The sequence below is a fragment of the Spodoptera frugiperda genome, chromosome 26 (genome assembly GCF_023101765.2).
Source record: "Spodoptera frugiperda isolate SF20-4 chromosome 26, AGI-APGP_CSIRO_Sfru_2.0, whole genome shotgun sequence".
Lineage (NCBI taxonomy): Eukaryota > Metazoa > Arthropoda > Insecta > Lepidoptera > Noctuidae > Spodoptera > Spodoptera frugiperda.
Genome location: NC_064237.1, coordinates 8,652,390 through 8,668,289, shown reverse-complemented (window position 1 = coordinate 8,668,289; position 15,900 = coordinate 8,652,390). Strand labels below are relative to the sequence as shown.

Sequence of the window (15,900 nt, the reverse complement as noted above, 5' to 3'; positions counted from 1 at the left end):
TGATTGTTATACTGCAATTATTTTATGCAATCATATTTATTACTTCCATAAATCTTAATGTGCTTTATGCATATTCTAGGGACCCGCTAAGCGGGTCTCAGTACTAAATAGCGATATAAAAGAACCCGCTAAGCGGGTCCACTCGCAGTGCTCAACAATATGTAGTTATTTGTTTGTTTTTTTAAATAATATGGCTTAAGACTCATGTTTTTCGGTTTGCAAAACAAAAGAAAAGTTTATTTGGCTATTAATGGCTATTTTATAGCGTTTTGATCAGGGATCACTAACATTTTTCACATAAACGTACATAATTTTATTATTTATTATCAGGTAGAATTCTTTGGTCAAGATCAAACTAGAAAAATATTTTTTATCGTCATTTATCTACAATACTTAACTTACTTACGATGATAACTTGATAAGTATCACAAGACTAGTCTTCTCAATTAAAGAAGATTAATTATATTTATTATTTTTAATTAAACTTAAAAGCAATAAAATTTAATTATTTCTTTTAATTTAAGTATGCTACAGAAATAAGTCTTATTATTGGGCTGCAATAGACTCACCTTTTATTATGGTGTGTCCACGTCTAGCGAGTGTGTTGCTCGACAGCATTTTGTGAACTGCATAAGTAAATTTTCTTTATTCAAGGACCATTACAAATTAACTGATTACTAAGCAGATCAGAAGGTGGGTGTGTATTATTGGTTCACCTTTACTTAACCTCTGGTGAAATAATAAGATAAGTAAATCTGAGGGATATGGGACATTAAGTCACGTAAGTCAAATAAAATTGAGATAATGTCAACCAATAAATAAGTACCTATGTTTTATCAATTTGGCAGTGCATCAAGACAAATCCCTTTTCGTTGTTTTAGGGACATACCCTCATAAGTCGCTTTACTTTTGGAGAGCAGTATTAGGGAGAGGATGACTCTTTTATCATTAAGGGCCTGGTCATACTAGGGTGGTTTTCAAATGGAAGTGGTTTTCAATCGCGTCAATTTTAATTGTATTTAAAAACGAGCGCGGGGTTGTAACTCAAAAGTGGACCCTTGTATTAAGATGTTGTGTTCTACAAAACCACTGTGGTTTCGTATTAGTGTGATCGGGGCCTATAACCACCTCAAAGAATCTGGAACCATTACAGTCTAATTACAATAAACATCTACAAAATTACATTTTCATCAAAGTATTGAAAAGATCACGCAATGTTTTCATTTTCATTCACCTTTCCCTTACTTTTAACGTAGAAAGCTCTGCACCAGCTTTGGAACCATTATAGTCCAACATCTGTTACAATTACAACGAACACCTACAAAATTACATTATCTTCATTAAAGTATTGAAAAGATCACGCAATGTTTTCATTTTCATTCACCTTTCCCTTACTTTTAACGTAGCATTTTGCTACAGAAGAATTCGACCCCTTGTGCAGAGCGATTCTCATCTGCACACGTGTGAGACGAATTATATCTGCGGATATGAGCACGGCTTAAGCTTTTATTTAACTTGTAATGTAAGTACTAAGTATGTCTCTCGCCTCTCTCGCCAGGGCGAGGCGAGAAGGAGTGTGAGACTACATTATACATACATGTAGTCTGAGAGTGTGAGACTCTTACTGACTAAAAACCACCCCGTTCCTACTCCTGCTTTCCGGAGCTCCGGTAAACCCGCTACGTAGTCCGCAGCTCCGGAGTAGTAGATTGGTGGTGGTCTGATGGCTCTTTGAGGCGCACGTGGAACGCAACGCGCCGAGATACCCTTGCTAGCCGTCCGCACTTACGGTGCCCGGGGAGTCTCTCGCATCGGCTGAAAAAAATAACCCTACCCTACCAAACTACCCAATTCAGATGATGTAAAAATTAAGGCTGTTGCTTTTATCCTATCGATTGATTCGAGATTTAGCATAACCTAACTATCTGGTATTTTTGTCACTTATTTTAAGAAGCTGACAGTCCCCTTCGTTTAAAAGAAGAAAATACTCCAATAGGAATTTTCACATTGCCAAAAAAGCGTCCATATTTTTCAAAATACCTATACTATGCACATACTAATAACAATAGGTACAAATAAAAGAATAAAACAATTGGCCCTCACTCGTCTGGTATTATCTCAATACCTTATTTAACAACTTTTATTTATCATTTATCTAAAAGATGTGATGAGTGCGCTTCTTATCAACTGATCTGTCAGATTGTGCTCTAAACAGCGAGTGAACGTTGTCAATTCTGTCATCTCATAGTGTATTATGTGGCTTGTGGCTTGAAGTGGGAAGGAAGGGAACCAGGTTACATTTTTATACCTCGGACAGTTTGGATGCACATGACTCGGGAAAATGACTCTAAAGGGATGGCGACGCGTTTTGAACAAAGGTTAGTGTTTGTAAATAATATTTTTAAATATTTAATTTAGTTATAGCTATGTTTTTAAGATAGAAAGTTAGTTTAAGAACGGAGATAATATGTGTGTGTGACTTACTTTTATTGTGTGTATTATGGATAAATAGTGAAAACTGGGTGAACATACTTTGTGGCATTACGTGCCGTAATGTGCCTACCACTTCCGGGATAAACGGAGTGAGGATACGAGTCTTATGGATAATTTTCGATTATATTTAGCTTGAGGTTCTGTCAGCAATGTTACGATTGGTTTCTTTAAATTTTTTTCTTAAAACTTTAACTACATTCCCTGTCACGTTTGATTTCATAAAAACTGTAACTTCCTGATATGAAGTCACAGTTTTTGATGTATATAACTTGTTGATACTCGTTTAATGCCTTAATTGCTGGTATATGAGACACAATAGAAAATACATTGAGTCTCGTGTAGATCTACGTTCCGTCATATCACAGGTTGATTAATTTTGGAGGGATTCAGCATTCAAATTTTGTTGTTGTCCTTTTTTTTGGGAATTTTTAATCTTTTTTGTGCGTATTCAGGACAATGCTCTTGAGGAAATAAAAAAGTGACGTAGGTACGTTGCAATGGTATTTTGATAATTATAATATCCTATCAGCAGTACCTAAACAAAAATAAGAAATTGTTCTAACGATTGGATAAATACGACAGGTAAAAAAATATGCCTAAAATTACTACATCGTTGCTGGAATAATGTAATATCGACATTAATGTGTTAGTAAAACTACCATATACGATGAACAATACGATGAAATGTACCTAAACATTTTTACTTATAATATATAATAGCTTCTACTAATGGCTCCGTTCTCGTTGCTGTAGGATAAAGAGTATCCTATCACTCAACTCAGCATAAATACCCTCTCTTTGAACCAAATTTCACCAAAATCCGTTCAATAGTTTCAGCTTGATTGACGGACAAACATCCAAATATCTAAACAAACAAACTTGACAATAACTATGATAGTGTGATTGGGTAGGGCCGATGTTTTCTGTCAGAGTGCATGATCACATTATGACTGTTTGTACTTGCTTCATCATCATGATACACATACAAGATAAATAATAATATTACCTGTGGGTATGTGAAGCTTGACATTTTATTGTGTAATATAGAAGATAGATAAATATCATAGATATATCTATTGAAAGACATACTCTGAAATATCTATAAATCAAAGACCTATAGAGATAGACGTCATAAGTCATAACACTAGATAATGTCGAAAAACTTTTAAGTAGGTATAAAGTACCTATCATATTTGTTTGAGTATGTAGATGGCTCTCAAAAAATAAAAGAGATGATATGATGAATGATAAAATAACAAGATGCCTTTAAAAATCGAAAAGCCTCATGATAATCCATGTCTGTCTCCATGATCATCCAAACTTAAACTATTATTCTAGCTCCAACTTAATTTCAAATCTATTTCATGGCTATCATGAACTATTTTTGTCTGTATGTAAGAAGAGGGGGATATGGGAAAACCTCTTATGACTTAATTTAAACTGTATATTTGTTATCATCTTGGCTGACGAAACAGGCCTAGTAGTTAAGCCAAAAAATGAATTATTCTCTTTGAACTAATTTGAACACTCTTTTTAAACACGGCATTATAACAGCCGCGCCGCATGTCTGTAACATTCCTAGACAACCTAAAACATTATAGCTCTTCTGTGGTCAAGAAACATTAAGCTGAACCCACAGAAGTTATTCATTGATTAATTCCATTATTTATTTTGTTTGAAAATTTCAATATTAAAATTTTCGGTTTTTGGTGAAATATTTAGTTCTATTATGCTTTTGAGGTCGAGTGCTACTTGTAGTTTCATTATATCGTAATCTCCATACCGTATATTTTTTGTGCAGAAACGGTAGGAAACATTACAGGTGATTTACTATGACGGCTCAATTCTGTAGACGGGAAAGTACTTAGGTACCATTTATGTAGGTACCAGTGCAATCGTCACCGATCTTTGTCCTGGTATATTCCATATAACGTTTGCGACATTGCGGTTGCACCTTTAAGTGGTCAAGGAAAACAATTATAGGTATTATTGTTGACTTTCTTCCTTTAGTCACATAAACCAGTTAATCATTAAATGACGCAAAAGCTTAAGGAAATCATATGATCATTTTATAAAAAAATAGGCATTCGACGATAATATTATTGGATTTTACAAATTGTTGCAATTGCAGTTTTTCCTTGGTTATATGCTACGTTTTATACAAGGAAAATAAGTCAGTGCTCTAAATTTTAACATCTTTAAATTAAAATCTGATATAAAAAGATCAACAGGGTAATATTACTAAATACATAATCTACATCGAGAAATTAATATCAAACACAATATACACACGTATACTTGGAACTTGATGAGTTGAATGACAGGTAGGATTTTTAATAAATTAAATTATTAAAAAAAACTGTAAAATAAAATGAATTGATTGATATTAGAAGTAATTAAAAACGAGAGAAAAGCATTACTTTGTGTTAGTAGTTATAGGTGAGGTTAAAAATAAGTGTTATAATATTTTTATTTATTAATTTAACACTTTATATATACTTAGCCAAATTAGTTAGTATGCAGGAAAGAAATTAAAAATTGATTTAGTAGGTACAAAGACAGCAGAACTAACGGTACAGCCAGTAGGAATATGTATAGTCGTACAATCATTACAAATGCCGATTTAACACTAAATGGCGTTCTCCATCAGTCAACCGCAGCATTTAGCAGTACACAAAGCTTTCAATCCCTCATTTCTTTACTTTCAGCGATGATCATACCTCAGCGCTATGTCCTCGGTATCATGGGACTGTTCGCGCTGGGCAACTCGTTCACAATGAGGGTCTGCCTCAGCATGACCATCACACAGATGGTGCTCCACGCGGAGACTAGTGAACACATCATCGGAGAAACCTGCCCAGACCCAAACGGAGTCATCTCTAATACCACTGATGATGAGAATAATACCGTGTCTGTGATATTTACGGTAAGTGTTATAATTATGTAAGTAATGCTTAAACGGAGCTGCGGACTGCCTAGCGAGTTACTGGGGCTCCGACTCAAAAAGCAGGAGTAGGAATGGGGTACTTTTTAGTCCGTAAGAGTCTGATACTCCCTCTGTTGCACAAAGCGGGCGAAGTCATTAGATGATTTTCTCTCCTTAAAACATAATAATTAAACATTGGTTTCCTTTCGATTACCATGATAAATGATAAATGATATTTATTTTGCAAATAGGTTATAAAATAACACTTTTACACGTCAATCTCTTAAATAACTAGATGAGGCCGGCATTTCCTATCTGACTACTCTGAGAAGAAATGCCGAAACAAACTCAGAGGTCATAGTCTCTTTTAAAGTCCAGACAAAATCAATTAAAGATGTCGGAGAACCGTGCAAGTTGATTCTGTAGTGGTCTTTTGAGGAAAGAACCACAGCAGTTTGAGCGGACCTGTTCAGATGGCAGCACGCATGTGTCAGTTTACAATCAGCTCGGCTGACGGCTGTTGCTGAATGATCCGACGAACAACACCAACCAAAAGAACATTTGGGTAGGCCACACAAATGCTCAAACTGTCAGAATATAATTTACTAAAAATAAAATGACTAGCAAAAGTCTCACACGGTCCTCAAACTAACAATTTTAAAAGGAAATATAAAAATATAAAAGGAAAAAAAAATATATAAAACAATGTCAAATTATGTTAATGTCAAATTGTATAAAAAATGTAACTATATGTTACAAACATGTCAGCAAGACCTGTGTGGACATTATAGCAGTTCATTCCCAAGCCTGACTATCCTCCAAGTAGTCTTTTATTTTATAAAAAGCTTTACTACAAAGTTTTTCTTTAATAATATTTTTAAATTTACCTAGGTTTAAACTTTGAATATGGCTGGGAATTTTATTGTAAAAGCGTATACATTGACATCTAAACGAACCGCTTATTTTCTTAAGTCTAGTAGTAGGAACAACATATTTATTTTTATTTCTAGTGTTGATATTGTGTATATCACTGTACTTTTTAAATAATTTTATGTTTTTATGAGCATACACTATATTTTCATAGATATATTGAGAGGCAACAGTCATTATATTAATTTCTTTAAATAGTTCCCTGAGAGAATGCCTCGGACTAAGATTATAAATTGATCGAATGGCTCGCTTCTGCAGCACAAAGACAGACTGAATGTCAGCAGCATTCCCCCACAGGAGAATACCATATGACATGATACTATGGAAATAACTAAAGTATACTAGACGCGCTGTATTTACATCAGTTAAATTTCTAATTTTTTTAACGGCATATGCTGCTGAGCTGAGCCTTTTCGACAACTTATCCATATGTGGGGCCCACTGTAGCTTAGCGTCTAGGGTTATACCTAAAAAGATAGCTGAATCTACAGGGTCCAACTCCCCGCCCTTGATTAGCACGCTGGTTTTGACATGCCTAACATTTGGTGTTGTGAATTTAATGCATTTAGTTTTTGATTCATTAAGTAGCAAGTTATTGGCACTAAACCAGCGTACTATTTTTGAGAGAGCACTATTTACATGATCACTGACTAATTGTCCACGTTTGAGTTTAAATAATAAAGAGGTATCATCAGCAAACAGTACTATCCCATGGTTATCCTTTACAAGGTAAGGTAAGTCATTAATATAAATAAGAAATAAAAACGGACCGAGAATTGACCCCTGCGGAACACCCATCCTAACAACAGACCCGGCAGAAATTTTCCCGTTAATCTCAACTCTCTGAATTCTATTACTCAAGTAAACCAGTTAATCATTAAATGAGATAAGTAGGTCCAGAGAGTTGCCCCGCATTCCATAATGGGATAGCTTCCTGATCAGTGTTTCATGAAGGACACAATCGAACGCCTTGGATAAGTCACAAAAAACACCCAATGCGTCCACCGAGTCCTCCCACGCGTCATATATGTGATTAAGAAGTTCAACACCGGCATCAGTTGTTGAACGACCCCTTGTAAATCCAAACTGGTTACCATGCAATAATTTATTTCTATTAAAAAATCTTTGCCAGATGCAAAGATTTAGAATAATTTTTTCAAAAATTTTACTGAATGTAGGTAGTACTGAAATAGGTCTAAAGTTAGTGGGGTCAGAAGTACTACCCGATTTAAATAACGGAGTTATTTTACTATTCTTCATGAGATCAGGAAACACACCACGATCAATACAGTTATTAAAAATTAAAGCTAATACAGGTGCCACAATAGTTATTACAGAGCTGGTAATGTACACAGAATTACCCCACAGGTCAGCAGTCTTTTTCTTATTCAAAGTATGGAACGTTTTAATTATATCTGTATAATCTATGTGTTCAAAATTGAAACTTGAATGGCAAGCTACAACATTTTCTTTTAGTAAAGATTCTGCGACAGTGGGTGATGAATTCAAGGACCTGGTAGTGGAAACAGGAATGTCCGAAAAGAAGTTTTCAAATGCGGCTGCAACTTCAGCATCTGATTTAATTACATTATTATCAATTACCAGATTATATTCACTACTTCTCCTTTTAGATCTTCCTGCTTCACCATTAATAATACTCCAGGTCGCTTTAATTACATTGGAACTGTTTTTTATTTTAGAGCTCAAATATAGTGATTTAGCAATAGAGCAAACTTGCTAAATCATGTGCCATAATGTGCACCTTTGCCTACCACTTCGAGGATAAAAGGCGTGACTATGGTTTTAATTTTTAATACGTTTGTTTTTAAATTTGTTCTTGCGTCTAAACAACCTACGCTCATCTTTCTGATATTTTGTATGAAAATTTATTCATCAAGGAAAAATGTAAAAGTATTTATCGTTACAGCAAAATCTTTTGTTTTTGATACATAAAATATTTGACGACAAATACCTTTGCACCAAACTCAAAAACGCAGCACTTATTTTATTACTATTAGGTACCTGTTTATTTTTAAGGGGGAAAATCATGCAGTCTTTTCTCACCTTGGGCGAGCCGAGAGGGAGTGTCAGACTCTTACTGACTAAAAACCACCCCACCACCTCTTGTTTTTCGAGCTGGAGCCACGGTAAACCCGCTAGGTAGTCCGCAGCACTAGTAGGTACTAGGTTCTTAAGTTTTAGTAGGTTTAGGTACGTACCTACTTTCATCACTCAAAGTCAAGTGATTTTATCTTAGCACCCAATGTAGGTGTGTTGATATGCATATCAAATAAATACCTATCTACCTATATATATTTTATGGCACGTGTTGCGGATTTAAGATATATATTTCGTTTTCAAGTACAGTAGAAGCTCCTTATTCGCGCTTCCTTCATTCGCGTTTTCACTATTCGCGGATTGAAAAATTGCGACCCAATTCCCATATTCCCGGTCTAAGATTTCTTTATTCGCGGATCGAATCGAAATATCGGTGCATAACCTAAAAAAATACATTCGCTATCCTTTGTCAACGCGTCAGTAGAAGGATAAAAAAATAAAATAGACCTTATTACAGCTACGTCTAGATTGTGACTTCTGCCTAAACCTAGTGTGACCTAAACCTGATGATAATAATATTATCATCAGGCAATCTGTATGATCAGGAAGTTCAATTAAACATTTTTTTTATCTACTATTTGCTTCTTAATTTTGTCATCTAGGAACGTATCCCCTATAACCCCATACAAATTACCATTCCATATTCACGGTTTCTGTATTCGCGGCATATTTACGGAACGCACACCCCGCGAATAAAGAGCTTCTACTGTACACTATAAAGCTTAACTACAGGTTAAGCTATACGAAACCAGTTTATCACGGCCTTACTTTGTATGATTTTTCCGTATATTTGACGATCAGTTTATACTGGTTATCTTATCTTGATGTGAAGCTACCTAGTACCTAGTAGTGTATAGGTACCTACTTAGTACTACAGTTATATCGTTTAAACTTTATATCTTGTTTTAAAGTCCAAAGAGATGGAATCAAAGTCCATCAGGATACGAGTAAGTAATGGAAACGCGTATAAAATCTTCAGAGGGCGGAAGAGCTGTTACTGTCATTTTTCTTATTTAATCCTTGTAAAGACCGGTTCTTGTCACATACCGATTTATTTGAGGATTTTGTTAATTTATGACAAACGTCTCTGATGGAACCAGAAATATGTGTTTTAACTAAAATGATACCGTATTGATGGTGTTGCTGACATCAAAATACAGCTGCGCATTGTTTAAAACAGTACAGAGTAGGCAAAATAATCGACACCAATAGCACATAACAGTTTTAAACAGGGGCAATAGTTTCTTAATCTTTACAATTTATTTATGTAAGGGGAAACTAACGAAGCTTACCTACATCAAAATACATAGGTTTTTAACGTATTTTAACGTTGTATATAAGTAGTTACCACGCATGGCAACTTCCAATAATTAAGAGATACGAAATTTCGGATCGCAGATCAACGCGAGATACAATTTGTTTTCTATTGTGTCTCATATACCGACATACAAGAGGTTAAACAAAGAACAGGATATTACAACAAAAGGTATAATTATAAAAAAAGGAAACTTAATATAAAATCAAATCAAATAACGTCTCATGAAATTACGTTACGAGTAACAAGAAAAAATAACTATCAGTCTTTTCATAAAGGCGCAAACAATACTCGTACATACAATAAACTACTTATTTGTGTTTCATAAAATTACTTAACATTTTATTCCATTACAATCACGTGTTTCGAAATCTCTTACAAACAAGAGGTTATTTCCTTTATAAAACAAAAGCATCTAATTAAAGAGCAATGACGTCATTGTGATTATTTTCTTCAGGGTCGAGATCGTTATGACTGGGATGAGGCAACGCAAGGATTCCTCCTCAGCGCATTCTATTATGGCTATGTCGCTACCCATTTACCTGGTGGTCTGTTGGCTGAGAAGTTTGGAGGAAAATGGACGGTGGGCTTAGGTCTTTTGCTGACTTCTGTGGCAACTGTTCTCACCCCTTGGGCAGTGTCCGTTGGTGGAGCGGTTGGATTGTTCATCATCAGAGTCATTGAAGGCTGTGGAGAGGTATGTTGACATGTTTTGTTAAATGGTCTTGTTTCAAGTCTTTGACTATAATGATACTCAAAGACTCAAATACGTAAATAGAAATAGAGATAAATAATGGGTTCAAGTGTAAACTGATTAAAATTTTGACTGCCAACATAAATCTATTGAACCCAAATCGTCCGGTCATTCAATCCAGTAATTTTTGTCCCCTATGGCGTTTAATGTGTTAATGATGTAACTGGAATAATATTAATGTATTTCATGTTCAATCCTAAATATGATTTTTACTATTAATTACAGGGACCCGTAACACCAGCATTTGTTCTCCTCCTAGCAAGATGGGTCCCACCAGCAGAGAGATCCCGTTTTGGCGCAATGATATTCGGAGGGGCCCAAGTTGGAAATATCATCGGCCCCTACATCTCTGGACTCCTTTTAGCAGATGGCGGAGACTGGGCGAACGTATTTTATGTCTTCGGCGGACTTGGAATTATATGGTTCATATTCTGGGTAAGGTTTTATTGGACATGTTTCAAGTTTACTGCCTAAAATTTTTATTGGTAACAGTAAAATGTGTCGCGGACATGTGATTTGTTTATGTAGGTAAAGTTTTTCTTATAAGCCTCTTTAGATATTGCTGTATTTACATGAAATATATTGGGGTACAGAATCATGAATAGTAATAATAAATATACCTAACAGCTATCCGGCTATCATTAAGTACTTTAAACTTAAAAATGTTTCATAAGTTAATTTGGAAAATTGCATATCATGATCGCCACTATAAAAAAGAAAAAAAACTAATTCAATGTTAAGGCACGAGTAGGCGGGCGACATAGGGTAGCAACAGACGACGGGTCGCACCGACACTACTAGTTTCTATGCGTTTCTACGAAATTACCTCCGTAGTTAGCGACACCACGCTAGCGACTGACGCCCGTGTCGCCCGACCGCTGATCAGTAGTACCTCTGTTATTGTTCAAAATTATGACTGCAGTGACAGGTCGGAATGACTTGTCGTGGCGACACGAAACGACAACATTACACGTCGTCTGCTGTCGCCTTGCTCGCTTCTAACTTGTACCTATAAATTAACCTATAAGTTTGTACTTAACGTCATAATACCTAATTTAATTAATTGCCTTTTCAGGTAGTGCTATGCTACAGTACTCCAAATTCTCACCCATTTATATCAGATGAAGAAAAGGATTTCCTAAATAAAAACATTACCGCTTCTGGTTTACATAAGAAACTGGATCCAGTTCCTTTCAAAGCACTCTTGCGGTCTGCTCCCTTGTGGGTCCTGATAATGGCTGCCGTAAGTGCCTTTATTTATATCTATAGTAATAAATTTTAAAACATTTCCTAAAACGATATCCATAAGGTCTATTATTATTTATACCTTTACGCATAAGTTCCTAGAATGGGTATATATTGGTGCATACAATAAAATGTAAAATTCACTATTTACTACTTGTGTCCATGTGGTGAAAGGTAATGAGATCATTTCGGAAACAATAATTTAAAACTAACGCACTGCTGAACATGTCTTTCGGTACTGAAAAGACTTCAAGAATCAGTTCCCATCCATACTTAATAATATTAAATGGGAAAGTGTGTTTGTTTATATTTTCTTCACATCGCAACGGTGCGTAGTGGTTTGCACTATATATTACAAGCATAAAAAATAGTGAGTCATTTTTCTTACAAAACTGTCCCGATACCCTTAAAATGCACGTGTGAAGTCACGGGTGGAATGGAAAGCTAGTTATAAATAAAATAAGACAGTTTTATTTTTGTTATAGTATTTGTAATGATTAATCTTACTAAAAACATACATCATACACTGTACTACAAAGAAATACATTTCAGCATTATTTTTCTACTTTTCTACACTGCAATTTTCTATTTCACAGATTGGTCACGACTGGGGATACTTCACAATGATTACGGACCTTCCGAAATATTTCTCTGATGTATTAAAGTTCAATATCAAAGAAACGGGTTTGATGTCGGCCTTGCCTTACATAGCTATGTACATTTTCACCTTCATATTTGCTGGGCTATGCGACTTATTTGTCAAGAAGAAATGGCATAGTATTGGAACTGGCAGGAAAATCTATACAACTGTTTGTGAGTATGAACCGTTGTTTCTTTCCTAACATTTTATAAACGATATTCTTAAAAAAAAACGATTCTCGGATTAATGTCTACAGAATTAGGGCTGAGTATTTCCCAGCCGTGGAAAAAAACAAAGATGGATTGTAGTAAACATAGCTCGACATTTTCGAGGTCGGTGCGCAGAACTGTACCTACTATGTCACGACCACGACCCTCTAAACATTAATATTACTGTCACAACCTATTTTTACCAATTTATCCTCTAAAATCATCAATAATTCAGAGCAAAAACGTCAGCTACTTAATAAATTCCATCGTAGCAACCACTTAGTGGTACTAAGGTCGTTTTTTCCTTCACAGCGTCTACGATTCCGGCAATCTTCATTATTCTGGCCTCGTACTCCGGCTGCAATCGACTTTGGGCCGTCGGGCTATTCATAGCCTCGATGGCGTTCATGGGGGGCTTCTACAGCAGTGTCAAGATCAATGCTATGGACATCGCTCCCAACTATGCTGGTACCTGTTCCGCCTTCGTCAATGGAATCGCTGCCATATCTGGCATCATTACTCCTTATTTAATTGGATTGTTAACTCCAGATGTAAGTATTATTTAATGGTGAAAAATTGGTTCTTCCTAATGATTATTCTATTTTTCCTGACAAATACAACCCGAGTCTTTTGAAGGTCAGAGCGAATAGGTACTGCCTAAGTCTGTGTGCTCCATCTTTGGCCACATCTTCGCTTCGCCATCCTGGCAGTAAGCGGGTTGGTGGCCAAACGTAGATTTATCAACGCAAAAAAAAACATCGTGTTTAGACTGGTCACATCAAAATCAATTCAATGGTTAAGTTGTTACAAATCAATAATTTCACTCACGTTAGGTAACTGATATCTTTCACGATGATCATCAAAACAATATGTTGACTTGTGTTTAGGATAAACGCGACTGATTACGATCTAATGTACTTGTAACTAGTTAGCGATAATGTAATCAGTGTTAATGTACTACAAGCAATTAAGTAATGCGTGTATATTAATTAATCTGACATCGAATTGGATCTCCACTTGATTATATCTGGGAATATACTAATGATAATTACAATGCGCATTGTTCAACATATGCAACACATTATCGGAAGGAATATTTAGAACACACCCCTTTTTGCAATATAGGTTTCTAAGCTTTTTCTATTAAAGGAGGACATAATTGACATATCCTTCCATAGTTTTTTAACTATGGGAGAGCCATACTTAAGCACGAATGTGCCGGCAACCGAAGTTATAACACGGCCTCTGAGAAAACCGACGTGAAACAACGCTTGCGTAGTGCATAAAAAATATGCTCAAATAATCACTATAGATTGTTGATAATGTTAAGATAGAAAAATCTTAAAGATAAATATCACTTTGAAGATAACGTGCTTAACAGTAATTCTTGACACTACGCGAATCAACAACACTGCAAAAAACCTATCAAGACAGTCAACGACCAATAAAGAATTCGTAATTACAAACCAATTTGCATAAAGGAAAGAATTGAAAGATCAATTTAATGAAAGAGTATTAAAAAGCCTGAAGCATTTCATTACCAAACAAAGCGTTTGTAGTGAAACAGATTTAATACTTTTTTTTTTAAAGAGTTGAGGAAGGGTATCACGCTCGAACGCTTGCGAATGTCAGAATAAATTAACTGAAGCGATGGATTGTCATATTTTTTGGACATCTTTTTTAAGCAATATTGTCTTCCTCAAACAACCTTTGTTGCTATGGCCGTTGTGATCAGAGATTATATTTTCATGCTTCATTTCTAAGTCTTAAAAGGGTGACGTTTTTAAAGGAGAAAGATCAAAGTATTAAGTGAAAGACTGAAGTAGGATCTTATAATTTTAAGAATTAATTCTACAGTACTTGCGAACTTGTTGGTAAACACTTTACGACATCGAATAATATAAATGTTGTTTTTTATGGTATAAACCAGTAAACGAGCGGATACGGATCACCTGATGGTAAGCAATCGCCGTCGATCATAGACATCCGAAACACTTGAGGTGTTACGAGTACGTTACCGGACTTTTGGGAGTAAAGAATTTAAGGGTTGTTGGGGAATCGGGGAATGGGAAGATTGAAAAGGGGGTAATTGGGCTTCCGGTAACCTTACTCACACAAGGCAAAACAACGCAAGCGTTCTTTCACCGCAGTCGTCGGCAACACTCCAGTCGAGCTGGCCTATTCGTGCTGAAGCATCTCTCTCCGACACTAAATATAAATATTGAGTACTCAATAAGAAACATAACAAACTAAACTTTTTTCTAAATTATTATTATTCTTTTACAGCAAACTGTTGGACAGTGGCGCGTGGCATTTTGGACCGTATTCGCAGTGTTAGTAGGGACCAATGCCGTTTACGTCATTTGGGGTTCGGGCGAGCCGCAATGGTGGGATGACGTGGACAAGTATGGATACCCCCCGAATTGGAAACATGGGCCGTTGAAGAAGAGAGAAGTGGATGGAGAGAAAAAAGTCGTATACCCTAAACATGACCACTCGCCTGTAGCCAATGATTGATTAGAAATAAAATATTTATTATTTTTTTAATAGTGATTTTGATATTTTTGTGACCTTTTCTAAATGGAGTAAAGGGCCGGTAATAGTTCATATAACTGCGCGGCATATATAAAATTGGCTGTCGTTACTGAACGTGTAGCGGACTGACTCCCGACGGAGCAACACTTTCAATCCACAATTTGATGTTTTGGGGTCCGGGAACCTAGCGTTAGGAAACGTTTAAAAAAATCTTATATAGTGGTTAAGCATTTAGGTACATATGAAGTATTTAAGTTTTAAATAAATTTGAGAAAAGAATAAGCTTTTAACTATTGAGCAGTAATAAAACATAGTAAATATGATGAGATTAAAACGAACCAATCAAAAAATTCTACAACACTAGTAAAAACTTGTCATTTTGAACAATTTCTCATAATAAAATCAATTTATTACACAAAACATTCTAATAAATTTATATAAATCTATGCATTATAATTACTTGATATAAAGTTAATAATAGCATACACTCATCACGTGTCAGAAGCCAATGCTTCTAATCAACCTATACACGTGTTTCGTTGCAACCATAAGAAAGGCATTAATGAACTGACACCTGACAAAAACCTGAATAAGAATTAGCATTCACGTTTCTTCATATTGATATAGGTATGTATCTATATCCTATATAATATAAGATCCTGTAATAGAGAATACAAACTCAACAATTACTGTACCGAACACAAATAAAATTTTGTGGACTGCCCAGCAGGGTTA

General features: G+C 35.4%; 1 protein-coding gene across 1 annotated transcript; it reads left to right on the top strand.

Moving 5' to 3' along the window:
* Positions 1-2,184: 2,184 nt before the first annotated feature.
* On the top strand, positions 2,185-15,177 carry LOC118264732 (putative inorganic phosphate cotransporter). The gene is made up of 8 exons (XM_050704989.1): positions 2,185-2,378; positions 5,202-5,419; positions 10,240-10,479; positions 10,762-10,971; positions 11,612-11,779; positions 12,378-12,594; positions 12,943-13,181; positions 14,917-15,177. Exons 1-8 carry the CDS (start codon positions 2,342-2,344, stop codon positions 15,145-15,147), a joined length of 1,560 nt encoding a protein of 519 aa, XP_050560946.1. The 5' UTR covers positions 2,185-2,341; the 3' UTR covers positions 15,148-15,177.
* Positions 15,178-15,900: the final 723 nt, after the last annotated feature.

Coding starts and splice junctions, on each gene's coding strand:
- LOC118264732 (XM_050704989.1), top strand. CDS start 2,342: ATGACTCTAAAGGGATGGCGACGCGTTTTGAACAAAG. Junction 10,480..10,761: donor TCATTGAAGGCTGTGGAGAG/GTATGTTGACAT, acceptor TATTAATTACAG/GGACCCGTAACACCAGCATT. Junction 12,595..12,942: donor GAAAATCTATACAACTGTTT/GTGAGTATGAAC, acceptor TTTCCTTCACAG/CGTCTACGATTCCGGCAATC.